Source organism: Schistocerca gregaria, chromosome 4, assembly GCF_023897955.1.
Source record: "Schistocerca gregaria isolate iqSchGreg1 chromosome 4, iqSchGreg1.2, whole genome shotgun sequence".
Taxonomy (NCBI): Eukaryota; Metazoa; Arthropoda; class Insecta; order Orthoptera; family Acrididae; genus Schistocerca; species Schistocerca gregaria.
The window spans coordinates 458943064-458965072 of NC_064923.1; the positions used below are offsets into that span (position 1 = coordinate 458943064).

Genomic DNA, 22009 nt, shown 5'->3' on the forward strand with positions numbered 1-22009 from the left:
CAAAAGTCAGTGTTCAAATGTTCAAGTACGCGCATTTTTGTTTTCATCACTGGGATATGTTACGAGAAAGTGATCTAGATAATTAATTTCTGTGCTTCCGACTGAGTGACGACACGTCTCCTCGGAACTGACTGCACCTTCACCATAGACAATAATATTTCAGACGCTTCCTTGGTGAACATTTGTTCAGCCTCTGTGTGCTCAGTATTACTTCGTCAGGCAATTAAAATGTAAATCACAGGTGCTCATTTCAAACCTGAAAACAGAGCAAGGTCAGGCACTCAGGCTCTTGGTGATGAGTGCTGAAAAAATCAAGAGGGTTGCAAAATCGCAATCTGATAAGCCCGCAGTGTTGTTTTCATTTCTAGCCTTTAACGACGTATGAATGCGATTTAAATTAGTTTCTGCGCCACATGGTTGACTACTCAGTGTTTGTGGGCTATATCTTGTCCTGTGCTGTTGTGAATGAGGATACATTCAGTTGTCACCATAAAGCCTACGTCTTTCATTAAATTCGCAGGTTGTCGTAGTGCCCCATCTGACAGAGGAACCTCATTTACCGTAAGTCCGTACAGACCTGAGTTGCAAATGACAGGCAAAAATCACAAACACAGGCAAAAATCACACACACACACACACACACAACGAAAGTGTGTGAGAGAGAGAGAGAGAGAGAGAGAGAGAGAGAGAGAGAGAGAGAGGAGGGAGGGAGGGAGGGAGGGAGGGAGAGACACAGAGAGCTGCAAGTTGGCGTGAATGGACTTCCGGTGTTGAGGAGCGTCTGAGTACACCTAATAAACAGTTCCAGAACCAAAGCAGACTCCAAAATAAATTATAGTATATCATATATTTTCATATTATAGCCAAAGTGCCACTTCCAGTACAGTGAAGAGAAATTGGAGGGAAATATAAAAGAGAGACTGGTAGGATTGCACCCTATATTACACTACTGGCCATTAAAATTGAAACACCACGACGAAGATGACGTGCTACAGACGCGAAATTTAACCGACAGGAAGAAGATGCTGTGATATGCAAATGATTAGCTTTTCAGAGCATTCACACGAGGATGGCGCCGGGGGCGACACCTACAACGTGTTGACATGAGGAAAGTTTCCAACTGATTTCTCATACATAAACAGCAGCTGACCGGCGTTGCCTGGTGAAACGTTGTTGTGATGCCTCGTGTAAGGAGAAGAAAGCGTACCATCACGTTTCCGACTTTGATAAAGGTCGGATTGTAGTCTATCACGATTGCGGTTTATCATATAGCGACATTGCTGCTCACGTTGGTCGATATCCAATGACTGTTAGCAGAATATGGAATCGGTGGGTTCAGGGGGGTAAAACGGAAAGTCGCGCTGGATCAGAACGGCCTCGTATCACTACAAGTCGAGATGACAGGCATCTTATCCGCATGGCTGTAACGGATCGTGCAGCCACGTCTCAATCCCTGAGTCAACAGATGAGGACGTTTGCAAGACAACAACCATCTGCACGAACAGTTAGACGACGTTTGCAGGAGCAGGGACTGTCAGCTCGGAGATCATGGCTGCGGTTACCCTTGACCCTGCATCACAGACAGGAGCGCCTGCGATGGTGTACTCAACGACGAATTGGTGCACGAATGGCAAAACGTAATTTTTTTCGGATGAACCCAGATTCTGTTTACAGCATCATGATGGTCGCATCCGTGTTTGGCGACACCGTGGTGAACGCACATTGGAAGCGTGTATTCGTCAGTGCCATACTGGCGTATCACCCGGCGTGATGGTATGGGGTGCCACTGGTTACATTTCTCGGTCACCTCTTGTCCGCATTGACGGCACTTTGAACAGTGGACGCTATATTTCAGATGTGTTACGCCCCGTGGCTCTCCCTTCATTCGATCCCTGCGAAACCCTACATTTCAATAGGATAGTTCACGACCACATGTTGCAGGTCCTGTACGGGCCTTTCTGGATACAGAAAATGTTCGACTGCTGCCTTGGCCAGAACATTCTCCAGATATCTCACCAATTGAAAACGTCTGGTCAATGGTAGCCCAGCAACTGGCTCGTCACAATACTCCAGTCACTACTCTTGATGAACTGTGGTATCGTGTTGAAGCTGCTTGGGCAGCTGTACCTGTACATGCCATGCAAGCTGTGTTTGACTCAATGCCCAGGCGTATCAAGGCCGTTATTGCGGCCAGAGGTGGTTGTTCTGGGTACTGATTTCTCAGGATCTATGCACCCAAACTACGTGAAAATGTAATCACATGTCAGTTCTAGTATGATATATTTGTCCAGTGAATACCTGTTTATGATCTGCATATCATCCTGGTGTAGCAATTTTAATGGCCAGTAGTGTATATAGTACATCAAGTCAAATGCTCGACATCGTGTATGCTCAGCTGCTGAGACGGTGCTTTCCAGAGAATCTGGAGGTGGCTTCGGTGTTGGCTGGGACATTAGATTTCTCGTCCTAGAGTCAGATCTCGGCTGGAACCGTTCAGTACTGGCGACAAGTGGGATGGCTAATCCCTCGTGATTCTGGGGAGGGAGGATATACATATCAGTACCTCCGTGTCGTGACGTCGAACTCAGAGGCACTACTTGCTGACCATTGAGCTGTTAAAAGCGGTGGAGTGGGCGCAGCAGCAACTTTTTATGAAGTAACGTCGCGCACTGAGTATCTAATTAACCTGGCAGTGAAGTCAAAAGTGCTATCGCTAGGTGTTAGGTATGCATAAGGTTCTAATTTCGTCTCAGATTGCCAGCTATTATGGCAATGTCGTACATATACTTTACCCATAACCATGTCACAGGTGCTTCGAACACTCTTGAGGTAGTTTGAAAATATTGATAGAACCTAGCCAGTTGCAGCTTTTCTGTAAGTTGACACAAACAGAAGAGAATCCAGGCCCGTTCATGGAGTGATACGCTAGACTGCAATCGTTGACTGAGGAAGCAAGCGATACGTGACAGTGACAAAAGTTTCTGTGGAAGCGGCCGCAACAGTAAAAATATGGCCCTATTCAATTTATTCTCACCCATTAACGTCTAGTCAAGCCTACAAAAGAGGTACATCGTGAATTTGTCTCACACAGATCTGCTTTCTCAGGCAGTTCTATCTTTTTTTTTTTAAACATGATGCACGTCAAGTGGTGATTAATGTGCCTCTGGTCATTATTTGTCTAAATGAAAAGAGATTATATAAATTTTTAATGAGCCCAAAAACTGTTTAAGAGGTAAAAAAAAAAAAACTAAGCGCTAGGTCGAGGCACCCAACTTTTTCACCGCTCATTACTTTTGATTCGTTTAAGACATATGTAACCCGATAATCAGAGGTTCACGCAACAGACCAATGCGCTCTCGCAACTTCATTAATAAACAAGATACAGACGTCTAGTTGTTTTTAAAGGTAATATACTACTTTTTGCCGCCAGAACAGAAGCTCTGGAGGAGACAAATTCATTGATACAACGTTTTTGTAGTTCTAACAAGAAATCACTGATCAAACATACACTGACTGTAGGGATTATTGTCCCTTTATTGCAGCCATTCAGTGACACGACAACTCTCTTAGAAAACTTGCGCCGCCGAGGTAATACGTACGTGATGTACACGCTGCTCACGGATGAAATCAGTGTCGTCGAGACAAGATATACACTGAGGTAACAAATGTCATGGGATGGTGATACGCACATATACAGATGGCGTGATACCGCGTACAAGAGGTATAAAGGGTGGAGCTGTCATTTGTAATCAAGTGATTTTTGTGAACAGGTTTCCGACGTAATTATGGCCGCGCGACAGGAATTAACATACTACAAAAGCAGAACGTTAATTGGAGCTAGGCGCATGGGACATTCCATTTCGGAAATCGTTAGGGAATTCGATATTCCGAGTTCCACAGTGTGAAGAGTGTGCTGGGAATTCCACATTTCACGGACAAAGCAGGGGCCGGCGGCCTTCACTTGACGACCGAGGCAGCGGCGTTTGCGTAGAGTTGTCGGTGCTCACAGACAAACAACAGTGCGTGAAATAACCGCAGAAACGAACATGGGACGTACGACGAACGTGTCCGTTAGGACTGTGCGGTGAAATTTGGCGTTAATAGGCTATGGCAGCAGACGACCGACGCGAGTACCTTTGCTAACAGCACTACATCGCGTGCAGCGCCCGTCTGGGCTCGTGACCGTATACGTTGGGCCCTAGACAACTGGAAAACAGTGGTCTAGTCAGACGAGTCCCAATTTCAGTTAATAAGATATGATGATAGGGTTCGTGTGTGGCTCGACCCCGCGAAGTCATGTGCTCTGGTTGTCAACAAGGCACTGTGCAAGCTGTTGGTAGCTTCATAATCGTGTGGGCTGTGTTTACATGGAATGGACTGGGTCCTCTGGTCCGTATGAACCGACTATTGAGTGGAAATGGTTCTGTTCGTCTACTTGGAGAATGTTTACAACCACTCATGGACTTCACGTACCCAAACAACGATGCAATTTTTATGGATGACAATGCGCCATGTCAGAGCGTTCTGGACAATTCGAGAGAATGGTTTGGCCACCCAAATCGCCCGACATGAATCCCATCGAACATTTGTGGGACATAATCGAGAGGTCAGTTCGTGCTCAAAATCTTCCACCGGCAACAGTTTCGCGATTATGGACGGATATGCAGGCAACATGGCTCAATATTTCTGCAGTGGCTTCGAGCGACTTGCTGAGTCCACGCCACGTCGATTTGCTGCACTACGCCGGGCAAAACGAGGCCCGACACGATTTTAGGAGGTATTCCATGAATTTTCTGGCTTCAGTGTACCTCCTCAGTTGCGTGTTGACCTTCAGAGGAATTAATTGAAGTGCAGAAGAACCACTGTCTACGTACATCAAGTTTGTAATGGAACACTGAAGGTTATTTACAGTGCTTTACAAGCCACCTAGTGGAATCCTTAGCAATTCTTAAACCGTTTCCAGGAGTAAAATGCCATTTCCTAATGAGGAATCGGTCGACATGCTCGTAAGTTATGACAGACGCCATCAAAATGCATCAAAAGCACCAGAAATGCATACAGAACGTTTCCCATGTAGATGTCGTCCAATTCATCCTACATTTGTTAATACCATCAAAAGACTTCTCGAGACTGTAAGTTTTGACACAAGATAACGTGTAGGATGGAAGACTGCTACCAACCAAGCTGCAGAAGCAGCGGTTCTTATAATGGCTGCAATAAATACGCATGCCAGTTCTCCTAAAATACAACGAGAGTTGGGCATCAGTCGGAGAAGTGCTGTAACAATTTATATCACTCGATCCATGTTTCTCTACATAAAGAGCTACATGGCACTTATTTTTGACATCGTTTTGAACGCTGTCAGTGGATTTTCCAGCAAGGCAATAAGTTTGTGTAGAAAGCATTGTTTACTGATGAGGTCGCGTTCTCAAATCAAAGGTATGTAAATTAGAGAAACATGTGCTACTGATCGACAGAAAACTTGTGTTGGCTTCATCAGGTGTTCAACCAACAGTGGTGTCTGAATGTTTCGCGTGGCATACTCGGACTGCACGTGTGCGATACTTTATATCGTTGACGGTATGTTGAACGGGGCAAAATACACACCTTTTTGGTAAATACTTTAAAACGATGAACCTCCTGCCCATAACTGAGCTGCTAGGAGAAACGATATGGTAAGTGCCAAAACGAGAGTTTGGAGATACAGAGGATTAAAGTTTGCAATTGATCCACACATCCGAAAAATTTTATTCAAAAATCTGTTTTGTTCTAGACGGCTTCTGACATCCACATTCTTCCACAGAGACGTAAAAAGTGTAAGGAACAGACAATAATATATGAATTATATAAAAATAAATACATTACTGTAGTAGAGATACCTGCTAGGACTAACGATATGGTAAGTGCCAAAACGAGAGTTTGAAGATACGAAGGATTAAAGTTTGCAATTGATCCACAAATCCGAATAATACGCTAACAACAAAACATAATGATATGTAACCATACGAGAACATTTATAAGGAGTTGCTAGAAGACTACACCGTATATCTCGTTGCTTGAAAGTACTGAATCACTCATCATTCTCATCACACATGTATCCATTGCTTTAATTTTAGTGACAATAAAAATCCACGACGAACAGGAGGGATGTAATCTAACAGGAACAGAACGTCAGCAACTTTATGTTTTTCAGTGACTCTGGGTCAGTCGTATTAAAAACAAAGAATAAGAACTGGGTTTTGCCTCCCACGTTTCCTGAAACTTACATTGTGGCAGATTTTATGAGATAATGTCTCGCTGACTAGTGAAGGTGAGGGGTATTCAGAAATCCCCTTCCACCTGCATATATTCCATAGGACGACAGCCAGATGATTCTGAAGATCAAAGTCACCAATTTTCCAGAGTGTTTCGAACGTTTTCATCAAATCAAATGGCTCTGAGCACTATGTGACTTAACATCTATGGTCATCAGCCCCCTAGAACTTAGAACTACTCAAACCTAACCAACCTAAGGACATCACACAACACCCAGCCATCACGACGTTTTCATCACATTTCTTTCACCTACTTTCTCAAAACATTTAAGAGGACACTGGCATTCAGGTTCTATATCCTTTTTATCTACAGTTTTTTTTCAGGGTGAGATATACATCGTTTGCCTGTGTTACACTTCTTCCGCTTAAACTTCCGTTGTGAAATGCATCTCAGCGTTTTCCAATAAGACCTCTTCGTCTTTTCCTCTGTCCCTTCATGACAGGTATCTACAACTTTGACTAACTGCTGTATATTAAGGCCAGTCCGAAATTCTTCGCAGATTATCCGAACAGCAACGAACGAAGATTGGGTTTAACGTCAACAACCTGGAAAACTGTCTGGTCTCGTCTTACAAGGAGAGGTCTCGAGCAGTGCGATCGACTTTTTGAAACCATCTTCATGGTGATGTAGGATAAGGTCCCAGGTATTATACCCTGAAACCATTCACCATGCTGGCCACCGTTTGCGAGTAACTAACGAAAAAAATTAGTAATTTTGTGTGATGCACTACTGCTTTATAATAGGAGTGTTTGACGAGCTGGTTCCGTAGCCTGGGTGTAGTACTAACCTCATATGCAAGAGGTTGTGGGTTTGAATCTTGTTTTGCGCTTCGAAATCATTTATTTTTAAATCTTTATCAAAAAGAAGTTTATATTTACTTTCATTCTGTTAATTGTCTTAAATGTATTTTTTATTTCTATTCCGTTGTCACATAACTTTAAACAATGCATTAACTTTTTCAGTTGCTCTCATTTTTAATTCCCATCATTCGTTTTCTAGTTGGGATCTTTGTGTGTGTAAAGTTAAGTATTTGTTTTATTTATCGATCACAAAATTCAAACAGTTGAAAATGCCAATCTATTAGTTAAAAAAAAAGAAATAATCTTTGTGCAGAGGAGTCTAAAATGTAATTTTCATTACAAGATATACATTTTCTTGGATGGTAATCTTCATACAACCATTTAAAACATAAATGTTTATTGTACAATGGAAAAAATAAAGATGATGAAGATTTAAATGAAAGAAAAGATTATAAGTAGAGCGAAATTCGAGCAAAACGAGGAATATACACTGAAGTGCCAAAGAAACTGGTATACCCATGCCTATTCAAATACAGAGCTATGAAAACAGGGAGAATAAGGCGCTGCGGTCGGCAATGCCTGTATCAGACAAGTGTCTGGCGCAGTTGTTACTGTTGCTACAATGGCAGGTTATCAAGATTCAAGTGAGTTTGAACATGGTGTTACAGTCGGCACACGAGCGGTCGGAAAAAGGATCTCCGAGGTAGCGATGAAGTGGGGATTTTTCCGTACGACCATTTCACGACTCTACCGAGTATATCAGGAGTCCCGTAAAACATCAAATCTCTGACATCGCTGCGGGCGGAAAAAGATCCTGCAAGAACGGAACCAACGAGAATCGTCCAAAGTGACAGAAGTGCAGATTTCACTGCTGGGCCATCATCAAGTGTCAGCGTGCGACCATTCATGTCATCGATGCGGGCATTCGGAGCAGAAGGCCCACTCGTGTACCCTTGATGACTGTATGACACAAAGCTTTACGCCTCGCCTGAGCCCGTCAACACCAACAATGGACTGTTGATGACTGGAAACATGTTGCCTGTTCGGACGAGTCTAGTTTCAAATTCTATCGAGCGGATGGACGTTTACGGGTATGGAGACAACCTCAAAAGTCCGTGGACCTTGCATCTCAGCAGGGGATTGTTCAAGCTGATGGAGGCTCTGTAATGGTTCGGGGCGTGTGCAGTTGGAGTGATATGGGACCCCTGATACGCCTAGATACGACTCTGACAGGTGACGTGTACATAAGCATCCTGCTTGATCATCTGCATCCATTCATGCCCACTGTGCATTCCGATGGACTTCGGCAATTCCAGCAGGACAATGCGACACGCCACTCATCCAGAATTGCCACAGAGCGGCTCCAGGAACACTCTTCTGGGTTTAAACACTTCTGCTGTCCACCAAACTTCCCAGGCTTGAACGTTATTCAGCAAATCTGGGATGCCTTGCAACGTGGTGTTCAGAAGAATTCTCCACCCCCTCGTACTCTTAAGGATTTATGGACAACCCTGAAGGATTCATGGCGTCAATTCCCTCCTCCAGCACTACTTCAGACATTAGCCACGTCCATGCCACGACGTGGTGCAGCATTTCTGCATGCTCGGGGAGGAGGGGGGGAGGGTGTAGGGGGGGGGCTATACACGATATGCAAGTGTACCAGTTATTTTGGCTCTTCAGTGTAAATAATCAATGCTATAACATGAACGAAAATATAGGATGATGAAACGGAAGAAATTAAATCGCTGTTAATACATGGCAGTCATTAAAATCACACGCACAAAGGCAGAGATTCCCACTGCAAAACGAATGATGGGAATTAAAAAAGAAAACTGAAAAAATTAATACGGTGATTAAAACGACGTGACAAAGGAATGGAAATAAAAAAATACATTTAAACCAATTAACTGAATAAAAATAATTATCAAAACCAAGTCGCTAAATATTTAAAATTTCAATGCGACTATGAAGATTCGAACACAGAACCTTTCACATGCAGGGTATGAAAGTAGTACTATAACCAACACGCTACGCACCCAGTTTGTACAACCTTCTCCTATTTTCAAGCTGTTGAGCATCACGAAAATTCCGAATTTTTTTGTGCGTCAATAACTCGCAAAACGATGGTCCACCAGGGTGAATGGTTGCAGGTATAATACCTGGGAACTTAACCTACATCACTATATAGATGCTTTCAAAACGTCGATCCCACTACTGAGGACCTCTCGTTGTCAGTCTTGCTGCATTACTGACGGTGATCGCTTCATTGTGGTATAGGGGCATTCGTCGTTTGGCGACAGTCTTTATCGCCCTACAATTAATGTCATCACATTGATACCTTGTTTCACAGGCTGTTCTCTTGTGGGCGGGGTCATTGGCTCTGGATTCGTCGACAGTTGGCTTTCCTTTTTCGAGGGCCTGAAAAAGGAAACGAACACGATCCTACCCCTCTACGTTCACTATGTTGTTGAAGGAGGGAACGATCCTGATCCCCCTGTCCTGTACCAGTATCTGGAGATGGCACATTGGAAGGTTTTACGCAAATATGCTTTTTCTTGCTTTTAGGCGACATGGTGTTGGTTAAGTTCCCCTGTGGTCTCTGTTCCTAATTGTTTTTGGTGGCAAGCCAGGTGAAACTTTGTTTTCTTCACTTTTCTTCGTTATACACAAATTAAGAAAATAAAAACAAATGCAATTAAAAATAGACAATACGTTGTCAGTTTGCTGGTTACTTAAAATCTTTTTCTCTTGTTCTGTTATTGACACTTATTTGTTTTCTCGCGAAAAATTACGGCTGTAGTTTCACCTTGTTTTAAACCGTTCGCAGTACCAGCACAGCAAGGCCGTTTTGGTTAGTGTTACAAGGCCAGATCAGTCAATCATCCAGACTGTTGCGCCTGCAACTACTGAAAAGGATGCTGCCCCTCTTCAGGAAGCACAGCATGCAGCTTTACTGTATGGTTAATGATGATGGCGTCCTCTTGGGTAACATATTCCGGAGGTAAAATAGTCTCCGGCGGGGACTACTCAGGAGGACGTCGTTATCGGGAAAAAGAAAACTGGCGTTCTACAAATCGGAGAGTGGAATGTCAGATCCCTTAATCGGTCAGGTAAGTTAGAAAATTTAAAAAGGGAAATGGATAGGTTAAATTTAGATATAGTGGGAATTAGTGAAGTTCGGTTTGCCAAAGAAAGCATGTGTTGACAGACGTGAAAATTACCGAACTATCAGTTTAATAACTCACGTCTGCAAAATACTAACGCGAATTCTTTATAGGCGAATGGAAAAACTGGTAGAAGCCGACCTTGGGGAAGATCAGTTTGGATTCCGTAGAAATGTTGGAACACGTAAGGCAATACTGACCCTACGGCTTATCGTAGAAGCTAGATTAAGGAAAGGCAAACCTACATTTCTAGCATTTGTAGACTTAGAGAAAGCTTTTGACAATGTTTACTGGAATACTCTCTTTCAAATTATGAAGGTGGCAGGGGTAAAATATAGGGAGCGAAAGGCTATTTATAATTTGTATGGAAACCAAATGGCAGTTATAAAAGTTTAGGGGCATGAATGGGAAGCAGTGGTTGAGAAGGGAGTGAGACAGGGTTATAGTCTCTCCATGATGTTATTCAATCTGTATATTGTGCAAGCAGTAAAGGAAACAAAGGAAAAATTCGGAGCAGGTATTAAAATCCATGGAGAAGAAATAAAAACGTTGAGGTTCGCTGATGACATTGTAATTCTGTCAGAGACTGCAAAGGACTTGGAAGAGCAGTTGAACAGAATGGACAGTGTCTTGAAAGGAGGATATAAGATGAACATCAACAAAAGCAAAACGAGGATAATGGAATGTAGTCGAATTAAGTCGGGTGATGCCGAGGAAATTAAATTAGGAAATGACACACTTAAAGTAGTAAAGGAGTTTTGCTATTTGGGGAGCAAAATAACTGATGATGGTCGAAGTAGAGAGGATATAAAATGTAGACTGGCAATGGCAAGGCAAGCGTTTCTGAAGAAGAGAAATTTGTTAACATCGAGTATAGATTTAAGTGCCAGGAAGTCGTTTCTGAAAGTATTTGTATGGAGTGTAGCCATGTTTGGAAGTGAAACATGGACGATAAATAGTTTAGACAAGAAGAGAATAGAAGCTTTCGAAGTGTGGTGCTACAGATGAATGCTGAAGATTAGATGGGTAGATCACATAAGTAATGAGGAGGTGTTGAATAGGATTGGGGAGAAGAGAAGTTTGTGGCACAAGTTGACTAGAAGAAGGGATCGGTTGGTAGGACATGTTCTGAGGCATCAAGGGGTCACCAATTTAGTATTGGAGGGCACCGTGGAGGGTAAAAATCGCAGAGGGAGACCAAGAGATGCATAAACCAAGCAGATTCAGAAGGATGTAGTTTGCAGCAGGTACTGGGAGATGAAGAAGCTTGCACAGGATAGAGTAGCATGGAGAGCTGCATCAAACCAGTCTCAGGACTGAAGACCACAACAACAACAACAACATTCGTTTTCTCAATTTGCAGCTCATATGATGTGATGTTTCTCACTATGGTCGTCTGAATGTTCATGAAAGTACGAAGTCAATCTGATAGTTAAAAAAAGAAGTGGTAAGCATCACTGCCTCTAGGATGTGGGGCCTCGAGTTCAGTTCTTCTACAGGTCTGAGATTATCTTCGCTCTGGGAGTGAATATTTGTGTTGTTCTAATTATTTCATCTCGTTTTCATCGGCGTGGAAGTCGACAAACTGACTTCAAATAGAAAGACTTGCACCAGGTGGCCGAAAAGCCCCAGACTGGGTCTCCCAGGCTATTACGTCATACGGGCTTTCATTCCATCTACACTCCTGGAAATGGAAAAAAGAACACATTGACACCGGTGTGTCAGACCCACCATACTTGCTCCGGACACTGAGAGAGGGCTGTACAAGCAATGCTCACACGCAAGGCACAGCGGACACACCAGGAACCGCGGTGTTGGCCGTCGAATGGCGCTAGCTGCGCAGCATTTGTGCACCGCCGCCGTCAGTGTCAGCCAGTTTGCCGTGGCATACGGAGCTCCATCGCAGTCTTTAACACTGGTAGCATGCCGCGACAGCATGGACGTGAACCGTATGTGCAGTTGACGGACTTTGAGCGAGGGCGTATAGTGGGCTTGCAGGAGGCCGGGTGGACGTACCGCCGAATTGCTCCACACGTGGGGCGTGAGACTCCACAGTACATCGATGTTGTCGCCAGTGGTCGGCGGAAGGTGCACGTGCCCGTCGACCTGCGACCGGACCGCAGCGACGCACGGATGCACGCCAAGACCGTACGATCCTACGCAGTGCCGTAGGGGACTGCACCGCCACTTCCCAGAAAATTAGGGACACTGTTGCTCCTGGGGTATCGGCGAGGACCATTCGCAACCGTCTCCATGAAGCTGGGCTACGGTCCCGCACACCGTTAGGCCGTCTTTCGCTCACGCCCCGACATCGTGCAGCCCGCCTCCAGTGGTGTCGCGACAGGCGTGAATGGAGGGATGAATGGAGACGTGTCGTCTTCAGCGATGAGAGTCGCTTCTGCCTTGGTGCCAATGATGGTCGTATGCGTGTTTGGCGCTGTGCTGGTGAGCGCCACAATCAGGACTGCATACGACCGAGGCACACAGGGCCAACACCCGGCATCATGGTGTGGGGAGCGATCTCCTACACTGGCCGTACACCTCTGGTGATCGTCGAGGGGACATTGAATAGTGCACGGTTCATCCAAACCATCATCGAACCCATCGTTCTACCATTCCTAGACCGGCAAGGGAACTTGCTGTTCCAACAGGACAATGCACGTCCGCATGTATCCCGTGCCACCCAACGTGCTCTAGAAGGTGTAAGTCAACTACCCTGGCCAGCAAGATCTCCGGATCTGTCCCCCATTGAGCATGTTTGGGACTGGATGAAGCGTCGTCTCACGCGGTCTGCACGTCCAGCACGAACGCTGGTCCAACTGAGGCGCCAGGTGGAAATGGCATGGCAAGCCGTTCCACAGGACTACATCCAGCATCTCTACGATCGTCTCCATGGGAGAATAGCAGCCTGCATTGCTGCGAAAGGTGGATATACACTGTACTAGTGCCGACATTGTGCATGCTCTGTTGCCTGTGTCTATGTGCCTGTGGTTCTGTCAGTGTGATCATGTGATGTATCTGACCCCAGGAATGTGTCAATAAAGTTTCCCCTTCCTGGGACAATGAATTCACGGTGTTCTTATTTCAATTTCCTGGAGTGTATTTACAGAACACAACGAAATATTGTGCAGGGGGTTTGTCAATCAGAAATGGGTTTTTAATGTTGATTGTATGTGGGAAAATCATGTTATCCCACATGTAAGAAGGTGGTATGAGAGTACCAGCCGAAGTCGGAATTCGATAGCAGTAGGATTGTGACCTGCTCAGACGCACTGACAGGATCTCACGACTGTCATACAAATATGGTATCAATAGATTCAGGCGGGGCATACTCAACACAACGTGACTAACGCCCAAGAGGACAGACATACACTGAGGTGACGTAAGTCATGGCATACCCTCTAATTTCGGGTGGCACCTCCTTTGCCTGGTGTAGTGCAGCAACTCGACGTGACATTTGGAAGTCTCCTGCAGAAATGTTGAGCCATGCTGCCTCTGTAGGCATGCATAATTGCGAAAAAGTTGCCAGTGCAGGATTTTGTGCATGAACTGACCTCTCGATTAAGTCCCACAGATGTCCGATGGGATTCATTTCGGGTGATCTGTGTAGCCGAACCATTCACGCGAACTGTCCAAAATATTCTTCAAACTATTCACGAACAGTTGTACCCAGTGACATGGCGCACTGTCACCCATAAAAATTTCATCGTTGTTTGGGAACCTGACGTCCACCAATGGCTGCAAATGACCTTCAAGTAGGCGAACATAACCATTTCCAGTAGATGATCGGTTCCGTTGGACGAGAGCACCCAATCCATTCCATTTAAACACAGCCCACACCATTACAGAGCCACTACCAGCTTGCACAGTGTCTTCTTGACAACTTGAGTCCATGGCTTTGTGGGGTCTGCACCACACTCAAACCCTCCATCACCACTTACCAACTGAAATCGGGACTCATCTGACCTGTCGTCTAAGATCCAGTCGATATAGTCACTAGTCCAGGAGAGGTGTTGCAGGCGATCTTGTGCCCTTATCCAAGGCACTCAGTCAATCATCTGCTGCCATAGCCCATTAACCCCAAATTTCGCCTCATTGTCCTAACAGATACGTTCGTCGTATATCCTACATTGATTTCTGCAGTTATTTCACGCACTGTTGCTTGCCTGTTAGCACTGACATCTCTTTGCAAATGGCGCTGCTCTCGGTAAGGCCGTCGGCCACTGTGTTGTCTGTGATGAAAGGTAATACCTGAAATTCGGTATTTTCAGCACACTCTTGACACTGTGTTGAATACTGAAGTCCCCAACGATTTCCGAAGTGGAGTGTCCCACACGTCAGCTCCAACTAGCATGCTACATTCAACGGATGTTAACTCCCCTCTTGGTCTCCTTTTCGCGTCGGAAACCTTTTCCCATGGATCAACTATGTACAAATGACAGCTCCGCCAATGCACTGCTCTTTTATACCTTGTGTACGAGATACTACCTCCATCTGTATATGTCCATATCGCTAGCCAATGGGTTTTGTCAACTGAGTGAATGGTTAGCGTGGTCGTCCAGAATTGTAAAACCATGTCACTTACCTCAAAACAGGTAATTGTTGTTTTTTTTTTTCAATAAGACTAGCACTCGCACAGAGAGCATAACTGCGTTTGGAGTACCACAAACTGTCAGAATTCGACCATTTTTGTGGCTTCCTTTGGCACTGCAGCAGACAGAAGTGTGCGACCAGTGGTGTGCCCAATGATAAGAGTAGACACAGGAGTGAAACCGCCCTGTCTTTATAGACGTTGCTGTGCCATGTCAAGACGGACATATTTTTCTGTGGACGCTCCAGGGAGAAAGAAAGATGACAAACTGCTTTTTGCATCGTCCTAGGGGTCCAGTAGTACAGGGTACCTTAGGGCTCTCAAGACCATCGCCTCTGATTTGCACAGCTACTAATTTGGACAGAAACCATTACATTTCTGACGTCTTGAGGCTGGCTACCTTCAATGTTTCTATGGAGTGATCCTTCAATAATATTGTGATATACATACGAGTGCAGCACACAGGTGTCGATGTCGGTAATTGTAGTGATAAGACAAATCTTTTACACTAAGTTTCCCGGCGCTTGTTTTGTATCACCCATCTTTTGTCAGTGTCTGAGAATACCTCTCCGAGTTAACTGTTGTGTCACGTTCAAGAACATCGACGAGAATCACTCCCTTCGGATCCCAAAACACCGTAGCCATGATCTTTCCTGCTGACACTGTTTGCAAACTCTTCCTTGGTTTCTTAAAGAAATTTTTGTGTCCCCATTCCATCGACTCCCTTTTTGTTTCACAATTTACATGATTCACCCAAGTCTCGTTCCCAGTTACGATACGATCGATAACTTTGTTACTAACTCTCTCGTAAATTTCGGGAAGGTCAGTGCTACAGCTGGTCTCTGTTTTTTGTGATCTTCATTTAAGATTTTTGGAACTCACCTAGCACAAAATTTGTGATAACCAAGCTTCTCCACCACAGTTTCATGCATCAAAGTCTGTAAAATTTGGAAAAAATGTTTCGAAAATTTCGTAATCGTGAAAGGACGATTTTCACGAATTTTGTCGTTGATTTTCATCATCAGTTCATCAGTCACAAGGCTAGGCCTACCACTGTGGCACTCATTGTGAACACTGGTACGGTCATTTTAAAAATCAATACACCATTGACTCACTCGGATTTCACTCATTATCCATCTTCCGTACATATTACAAAGGTCGCGATAAATTTCAAATAGTCTGTAGTTTTTTCCCCAACAAAAATCTAATCACAGAATGCACCTCACAAGTGGCGGGTTTTTCTAATGTAGGGCACATTTTAAAACGTCGCAGGAAGTAAAGTAGCAGAGACATAGACAGAGACATAAGCTACTACCGCTGGATACGTGCTGAGCATAATAACTTTATGTCTGCAAGAAGCCAGCTGTAATCTCGCCCACCGCCGCGACAGACCAAAACGTCTGTTACTTTCTGGATAGCCCTCGTATGTTGCCATATACACCTAAGCCTAAGCAAGAATACACAACAGTAAGTTTTATAAGTTTTATTATGTTCTATTATATAACCGCTATAACTTCTTACCTGCGTTTTTTTAGTTGGAAACGCCACCACCTGAAACGGAAAATATTCAGCACTCCATATGATTGCCATCTAATACAAATATCTGTAATACATATGGAAATTGAGAAGCATTTACAAATATTGTAATGGCAATAAAACTGTATTTAAAGCTGAATCACGATAAATAATTATCGTTTTGCCATTCAGAGACTCATTCGTGTTAGGACAGTTCTTCATACGATAGGTAGTCATAAAGTTTTTTAATTCGCCCAGTCATCCAATTGCCGATGTCGTATCGTTATTTACTACGGTTTCACTCAGTAAGGTGTTGCAACAGCTGAATTGGTTATTTCCACTCAATAAGGTCATGCACCAGCTGAATTGGATATTTCCTGCCGGAGCTGTAGATCTGTTCAAACATTGTCTCATGATCACGTATTTCAAATGGAATGACGAGTCGTATGAACAGACGGAGGGCCTAGCTATGGGAAGCTCCTTAAGCCCAGTTATAGCAACTTCTTTATGGAAAAATTCGAGGAGAAAGCTTTGGAAACCGCCACAAAAATGAACTGCTTGGTTCTGCTAAGTAGAAGATACGTTTGTTTCGTGGAGACGTAGCAGAGAGAAACTACGTCGTTTTGAAATGCATCTCGATGGGATTAATTCGAAGATCCAGTTTACCATAGAGGAGGAGGCGGCAGGTGGAAGATTAAATTTTCTCGATATGCTAGTTCTCAAGAAAGAAGTATTAGCTTAGGCCAGAAATTTACTGAAAACCCACGCACATAGTCCATTACATACACCGGGATTCGAATCACCACCAACAACAAAAGCGAAACATAAAAAAACGTTAGCGAATAGAGCAACGAACATTTGCGAACCAGAGCTGCTTGACGCGGAATTAAAAGCACCTTATCAGTGCACTGCTCAAGAATGGTTATTCTCTCCGCTGCCGTAAAAAAGAGCGTTACGACTGCCGCGCAAAATTCGTACCGATGCACGGGCTTCCTTGGAATCGAAAGTTTTCCTGTTTTTCATTAAGGACGTTACTGAAAGCATAGGAAAATTTTGAAAAACTGAACATAGTGGTAACCTACAAAACAACGCGGAAGGCACAGGATCGCCTAAAACTCGATAAGGATGTTCGCATAGCGGAAGATACAGAACCACCTAAAATTGGCCAAGTATGCTCTCGAACTGTTGGAGAAAGCAGGTATTTATAGGAATCAAAGCATGTGACGTCATGCCACTGCGCAAGAGCACGAGTAAATGGAAATTTTACTGCAGCCAATAGCAAGTCAGAGTGTGACTCGGACACTCAAAGAAGCTACGATCCCCCTAGAGAATGTCTTCCGCAAATGGGATGAAACGTTGGGTTTTACGGTTCAAATGTGTGTGAAATCTTATGGGACTTAACTACTAAGGTCATCAGTCCCTAAGCTTACACACTACTTAACCTAAATTATCCTAAGGACAAACACACACACACATGTCCGAGGGAGGACTCGAACCTCCAAATTATCCTAAGGACAAACACACACACACATGTCCGAGGGAGGAGTCGAACCTCCGGCGGGACCAGCAGCCCAGTCCATGACTCCAGCGCCTGAGACCGCTCGGCTAACCCCGCGCGGCTGGGTTTTAATGCAAAATCCGTTCGAGCACGACATAACAACCTGGAATATTTTATTAAATGTAGTTACATGACTGCCGTCAAGGTGCCTTTTAAATGGTTCAAATGGCTCTGAGCCCTATGGGACATAACATCTGAGGTCATCAGTCCCCTAGAACTTAGAACTACTTAAACCTAACTAACCTAAGGCCATCACACACATCCATGCCCGAGGCAGGATTCGAACCTGCGACCGTAGCGGTCGCGTGGTTCCAGACTGAAGCGCCTAGAACCGCTTGGCGCCTTTTAAATCCACGAGTTAAAACAAAATGGCGCAAACATTGATAATGCGGGGTGTCGTGCGGTAATTCGCTTTCTGTATTTGAAACAGAAAAACGCAGCAACAAAGCATGCTAAGTTGAGTGAAGTTTACCGAAAAAATTCGTCATCATATGACACAGGGATTAGGAGGTGCAGACGCTTCCAATGTGGTCATGCAAGTCTCAATGATGATGAACGAAGTGACAGACCATCTCTTGGGGAAACCGGGACTCACAAGAAACGTGGGGGTCTGGTACTCGAAAACAGTCGTATCACAATCGTGGAGATAGTAGTAAAAGCGAAAATCAGTCATGGATCAGTTTTCAACATGTAGCACGGAAATTTCAATAGGACAACAGTCGCCACCTGCTGGGAACCTTTACTGCTCACATCCATTGAGAAAGCCCATCGAATCTAGACTGCAGCGGAAATGTGTCCGCTTAAATAGCATCGAGTGCTGTATGTATCACAAGGAGTCACAAAGAACTCCCCGAGTGCGAGGCCGTAAAAGGCCAATGACGTTTACGGCATTCGGCGCTCCACGTGTTGTCTACCATGCAGCCACAATATTGGCTGCTAATGGTAATAGGGGCAGGACTGGAGGTATTAAATAGCACATCATAAAGCTACGGAGCGTAGCAAACTGCCTAGTCGACAAGTAAGTCACCTCAGTCCTACAATGCTAATGGTATTCATACAAAGCAGAACAATGGCAACGATAAGAAAAGCAAACATTGCATTATACTGATAAAGCCAAAACTTTAAGACCGTTCTCCACCGCGACGTTGGATGCCGCCCGATGGCGTTGCGGGCACGTGACGCTGTAACGTAAGTATGTAAGCGGAGCAGACGCGGACAGGGGGTGGGAGCTAGCGACGATATAGGCTGCAAATGGGGAAATCCATTGACATAACCGACTTTGACAAAGAGCAGATTATTATTACGCACAGCCAGTGAACGAGTATCTCGAAAACGGCGATTTCTTGAAAACGGCGAAGCTGATCGAATGTTCATGTGCTACTGTCGTGCGCATCTATGGAAAGACGTAGAAGAACAATGAAAGTACCACTAGTCGCTACATGGCTGGACGCCCACGACTCTTCACAGAACGTGGGGTTCGGAGGCTTGTCTGCTCTGTAAAGTAGGATAGATGGTGATCTGTGACATTTCTGCCGAAAGAGCAAAATGCTGCTGCACGCACAAGTGTTTCGGAGCACATCATTCACCGTACATTGTTGAATATGGAGCTCTGCAGCAGACCACCCTTACATGCTCACATGTAGACGTCGTCAGTTACAACTGCTGTCGGCACGGGACACTGGGGTTCGACCGTCGATCAATGGAAATGTGTCGCTCTTCGGGTTAATTCCATTTTACAATTTGGCATCTCCGCAAACTCCGTCATCGAGATGAACGGCAGCTCGAAACACGCCACGGATGCAGGCTGGTGGGAACAGTATTATGCTATGGGACACATTCTCCTGCTCTCGCATGGCACCTGTGGTAGCAATCGAAGACACTGACAGCTACGAACCACATGCATTCCTTCGTGCTTGATGTCTTCCCAGACGGCGATATCATCTTTCAGCAGTATTAATTGTCCGTGTCTCGCGGCCATAACCGTGCTACAGTCGTTTGAGGAGCTTTATAGTGAACTCACGTTGATGCCACGGCAACCAAATTCGCCTGATGTAAATCCTATGGAACCCATCTGGGTCGCTATCGGACGCCATCAAAGCGAACGGAAATCAGCGGCCCATTATTGACACGAATTACATGACCTCTAAGTAGACATCTAATGCCACATACCTCCGCAAACCTACCAACAAACTGTCGGATCCCTGATACGCAGAATCGGTGATGTATTTTGTTCCAAAGACGGACAAACAGTGATGTTAAGCAGGTGTTTTGGACCATCAGTGCATCTCCAGCAAAAGTTGCCGAAGCTAACATTTCGTCAGGAAGGAACGCAAGGAACTTCACAGAGTGAGAAAGAAGTGGCAAATAAAATACTAGCGTTTCTGCAAGATGAGTTAGTGGAATTTGTGGTAGTATACACGCTCGACTGAGCGGACAATGTAAATAGGGAGTACAATGATGACGATAAATGCTTAAAACGTGAAAGTAATACTGAAACAGGTGCCGAGCAACGTGAATCATCCTTGTTGGACAGGGAGTCACAAATCCCGTCTCCAGTGAAACATAGTAAAGGACAGTTGTTGTCCAAGCAGAGAGTACTAAACATAGCTACGTACATGGAAGATCATCCGCAGCATAGTAAAAAAAAAAAAAAAAAAATGAATAGATATCGAATAAATCCGCCGCAATATGACCATGTAGAGCATAAGAAAAGCTACGGATACTCAACGAAGCAAAAGGTGCACATGTTATACAAATAGGCGCCAGTGCGTTTCAAGCATGTTCAATATAATTTACGGGATGTACATGATAGTGATGTACTACCACATCAAACTGCGCGTGACATAGATTACAGAGATTTCAGGGGAAGCATAACTTCAAACAGTGCTACTGAATTGGAAGGCGTAAGACAATGACATTTCAAACCAAGCGTCAACTTGACGATACACAGCAAACTGCGGAATCATCCCGAAAATTTGTAAATGAGATAAATAAACATCTCATCGTTCAGTAAGGTATTTGTTTTCTGCTAGTCAGGATTTGAAGAGGAAATGCACATCAAAGCAATCCTGGAATTTAGAGGTACCAAGTGAGTTGTATGAAGATCAGCTAAGGTCAGTGTCTTAACGCATCCATATACAATTAGGCCGACAAAAATACCTGGGTGATTTTTATTTAATCGTATGACTAGGGGCCCCCGTCGGGCAGACCGTTCGCCGGGTGCCAGTCTTTCAATCTGACGCCACTTCGGCGACCTGCAGTCGATGAGGATGATAGGATGATGATGTTGACAGCACAAAACCCAGTCCCTGGGCGGAGAAAATTCCCCGACCAAGGCGGGAATCGAACCCGAGCCCAGAGTACTGACAATCCGTCACTCTGGTCATTCAGCTACCAGGGGCAGACCCTTGGGTGGTAAATTAGGTGGATAGTCATTTACTGTGCTGCGAGAAGTTGGAGGTGCTCTGCCCCTACGATTCTTTCTCGTGTGCGTGATGTTGCAGTGGCAGTAGGGAATACTTACGTCACAGAAAGCACGAGTGGGAAAATGGGCGCAAGAGAACTACAACTGTGGTATGAATACTGTTTTTGGCCAATAGCTGGTCAAAATAAGTTGCTTTTACTTGATTACCGATTTGCGTCTAAAAATCATACGCCTCTAAAGCAAATTATTCTTCATGAAAAGTGCGTGATATTGCAATTCGTACCACCTGGAAATACTGGACAAATTCATCCTCTGAATGTTTGTTTTTTTCGTGCATATAAAACATATTATCGTACTATCTGCAGCTATGTCTTAAAGGATAGCCAGTTACATGATAAAACTCCACGACAGTCTTTCGCATTCGGTTGCATGCCATCATACTGCATCATCTGTCATCATGCTGTTACGCTAATATGATTCTATATGTTTTCTTTAAGACTGAATACCTAGCTGAACGTCCTGCTCGGTTTGTAACTCGCAAGCAGTTCACCTTCGATATTGATGGTGCGTACCTTTGTATTTACTGTGGTCCACACTTTTCATTCTGTGTTCATGGCGCAAGTTAATGGTTTGTTGTGATCG

The 22009-nt window shown here is 44.5% G+C and overlaps 1 protein-coding gene across 3 annotated transcripts in view; it reads right to left on the bottom strand.

The window, feature by feature from the left end:
- Positions 1-22009, bottom strand: part of LOC126267008 (uncharacterized) — a 103557-nt gene that overhangs the window by 68756 nt on the left and 12792 nt on the right. For 2 of the 3 annotated variants that reach the window (XM_049971772.1, XM_049971774.1), the window contains exon 3: positions 16392-16421. In XM_049971772.1, the coding sequence (XP_049827729.1) occupies positions 16392-16421 (30 nt within the window). Of the gene's footprint in view, positions 1-16391; positions 16422-17915; positions 17985-22009 lie in introns of those variants that run through there. The other variant, XM_049971773.1, reaches the window with a different exon arrangement.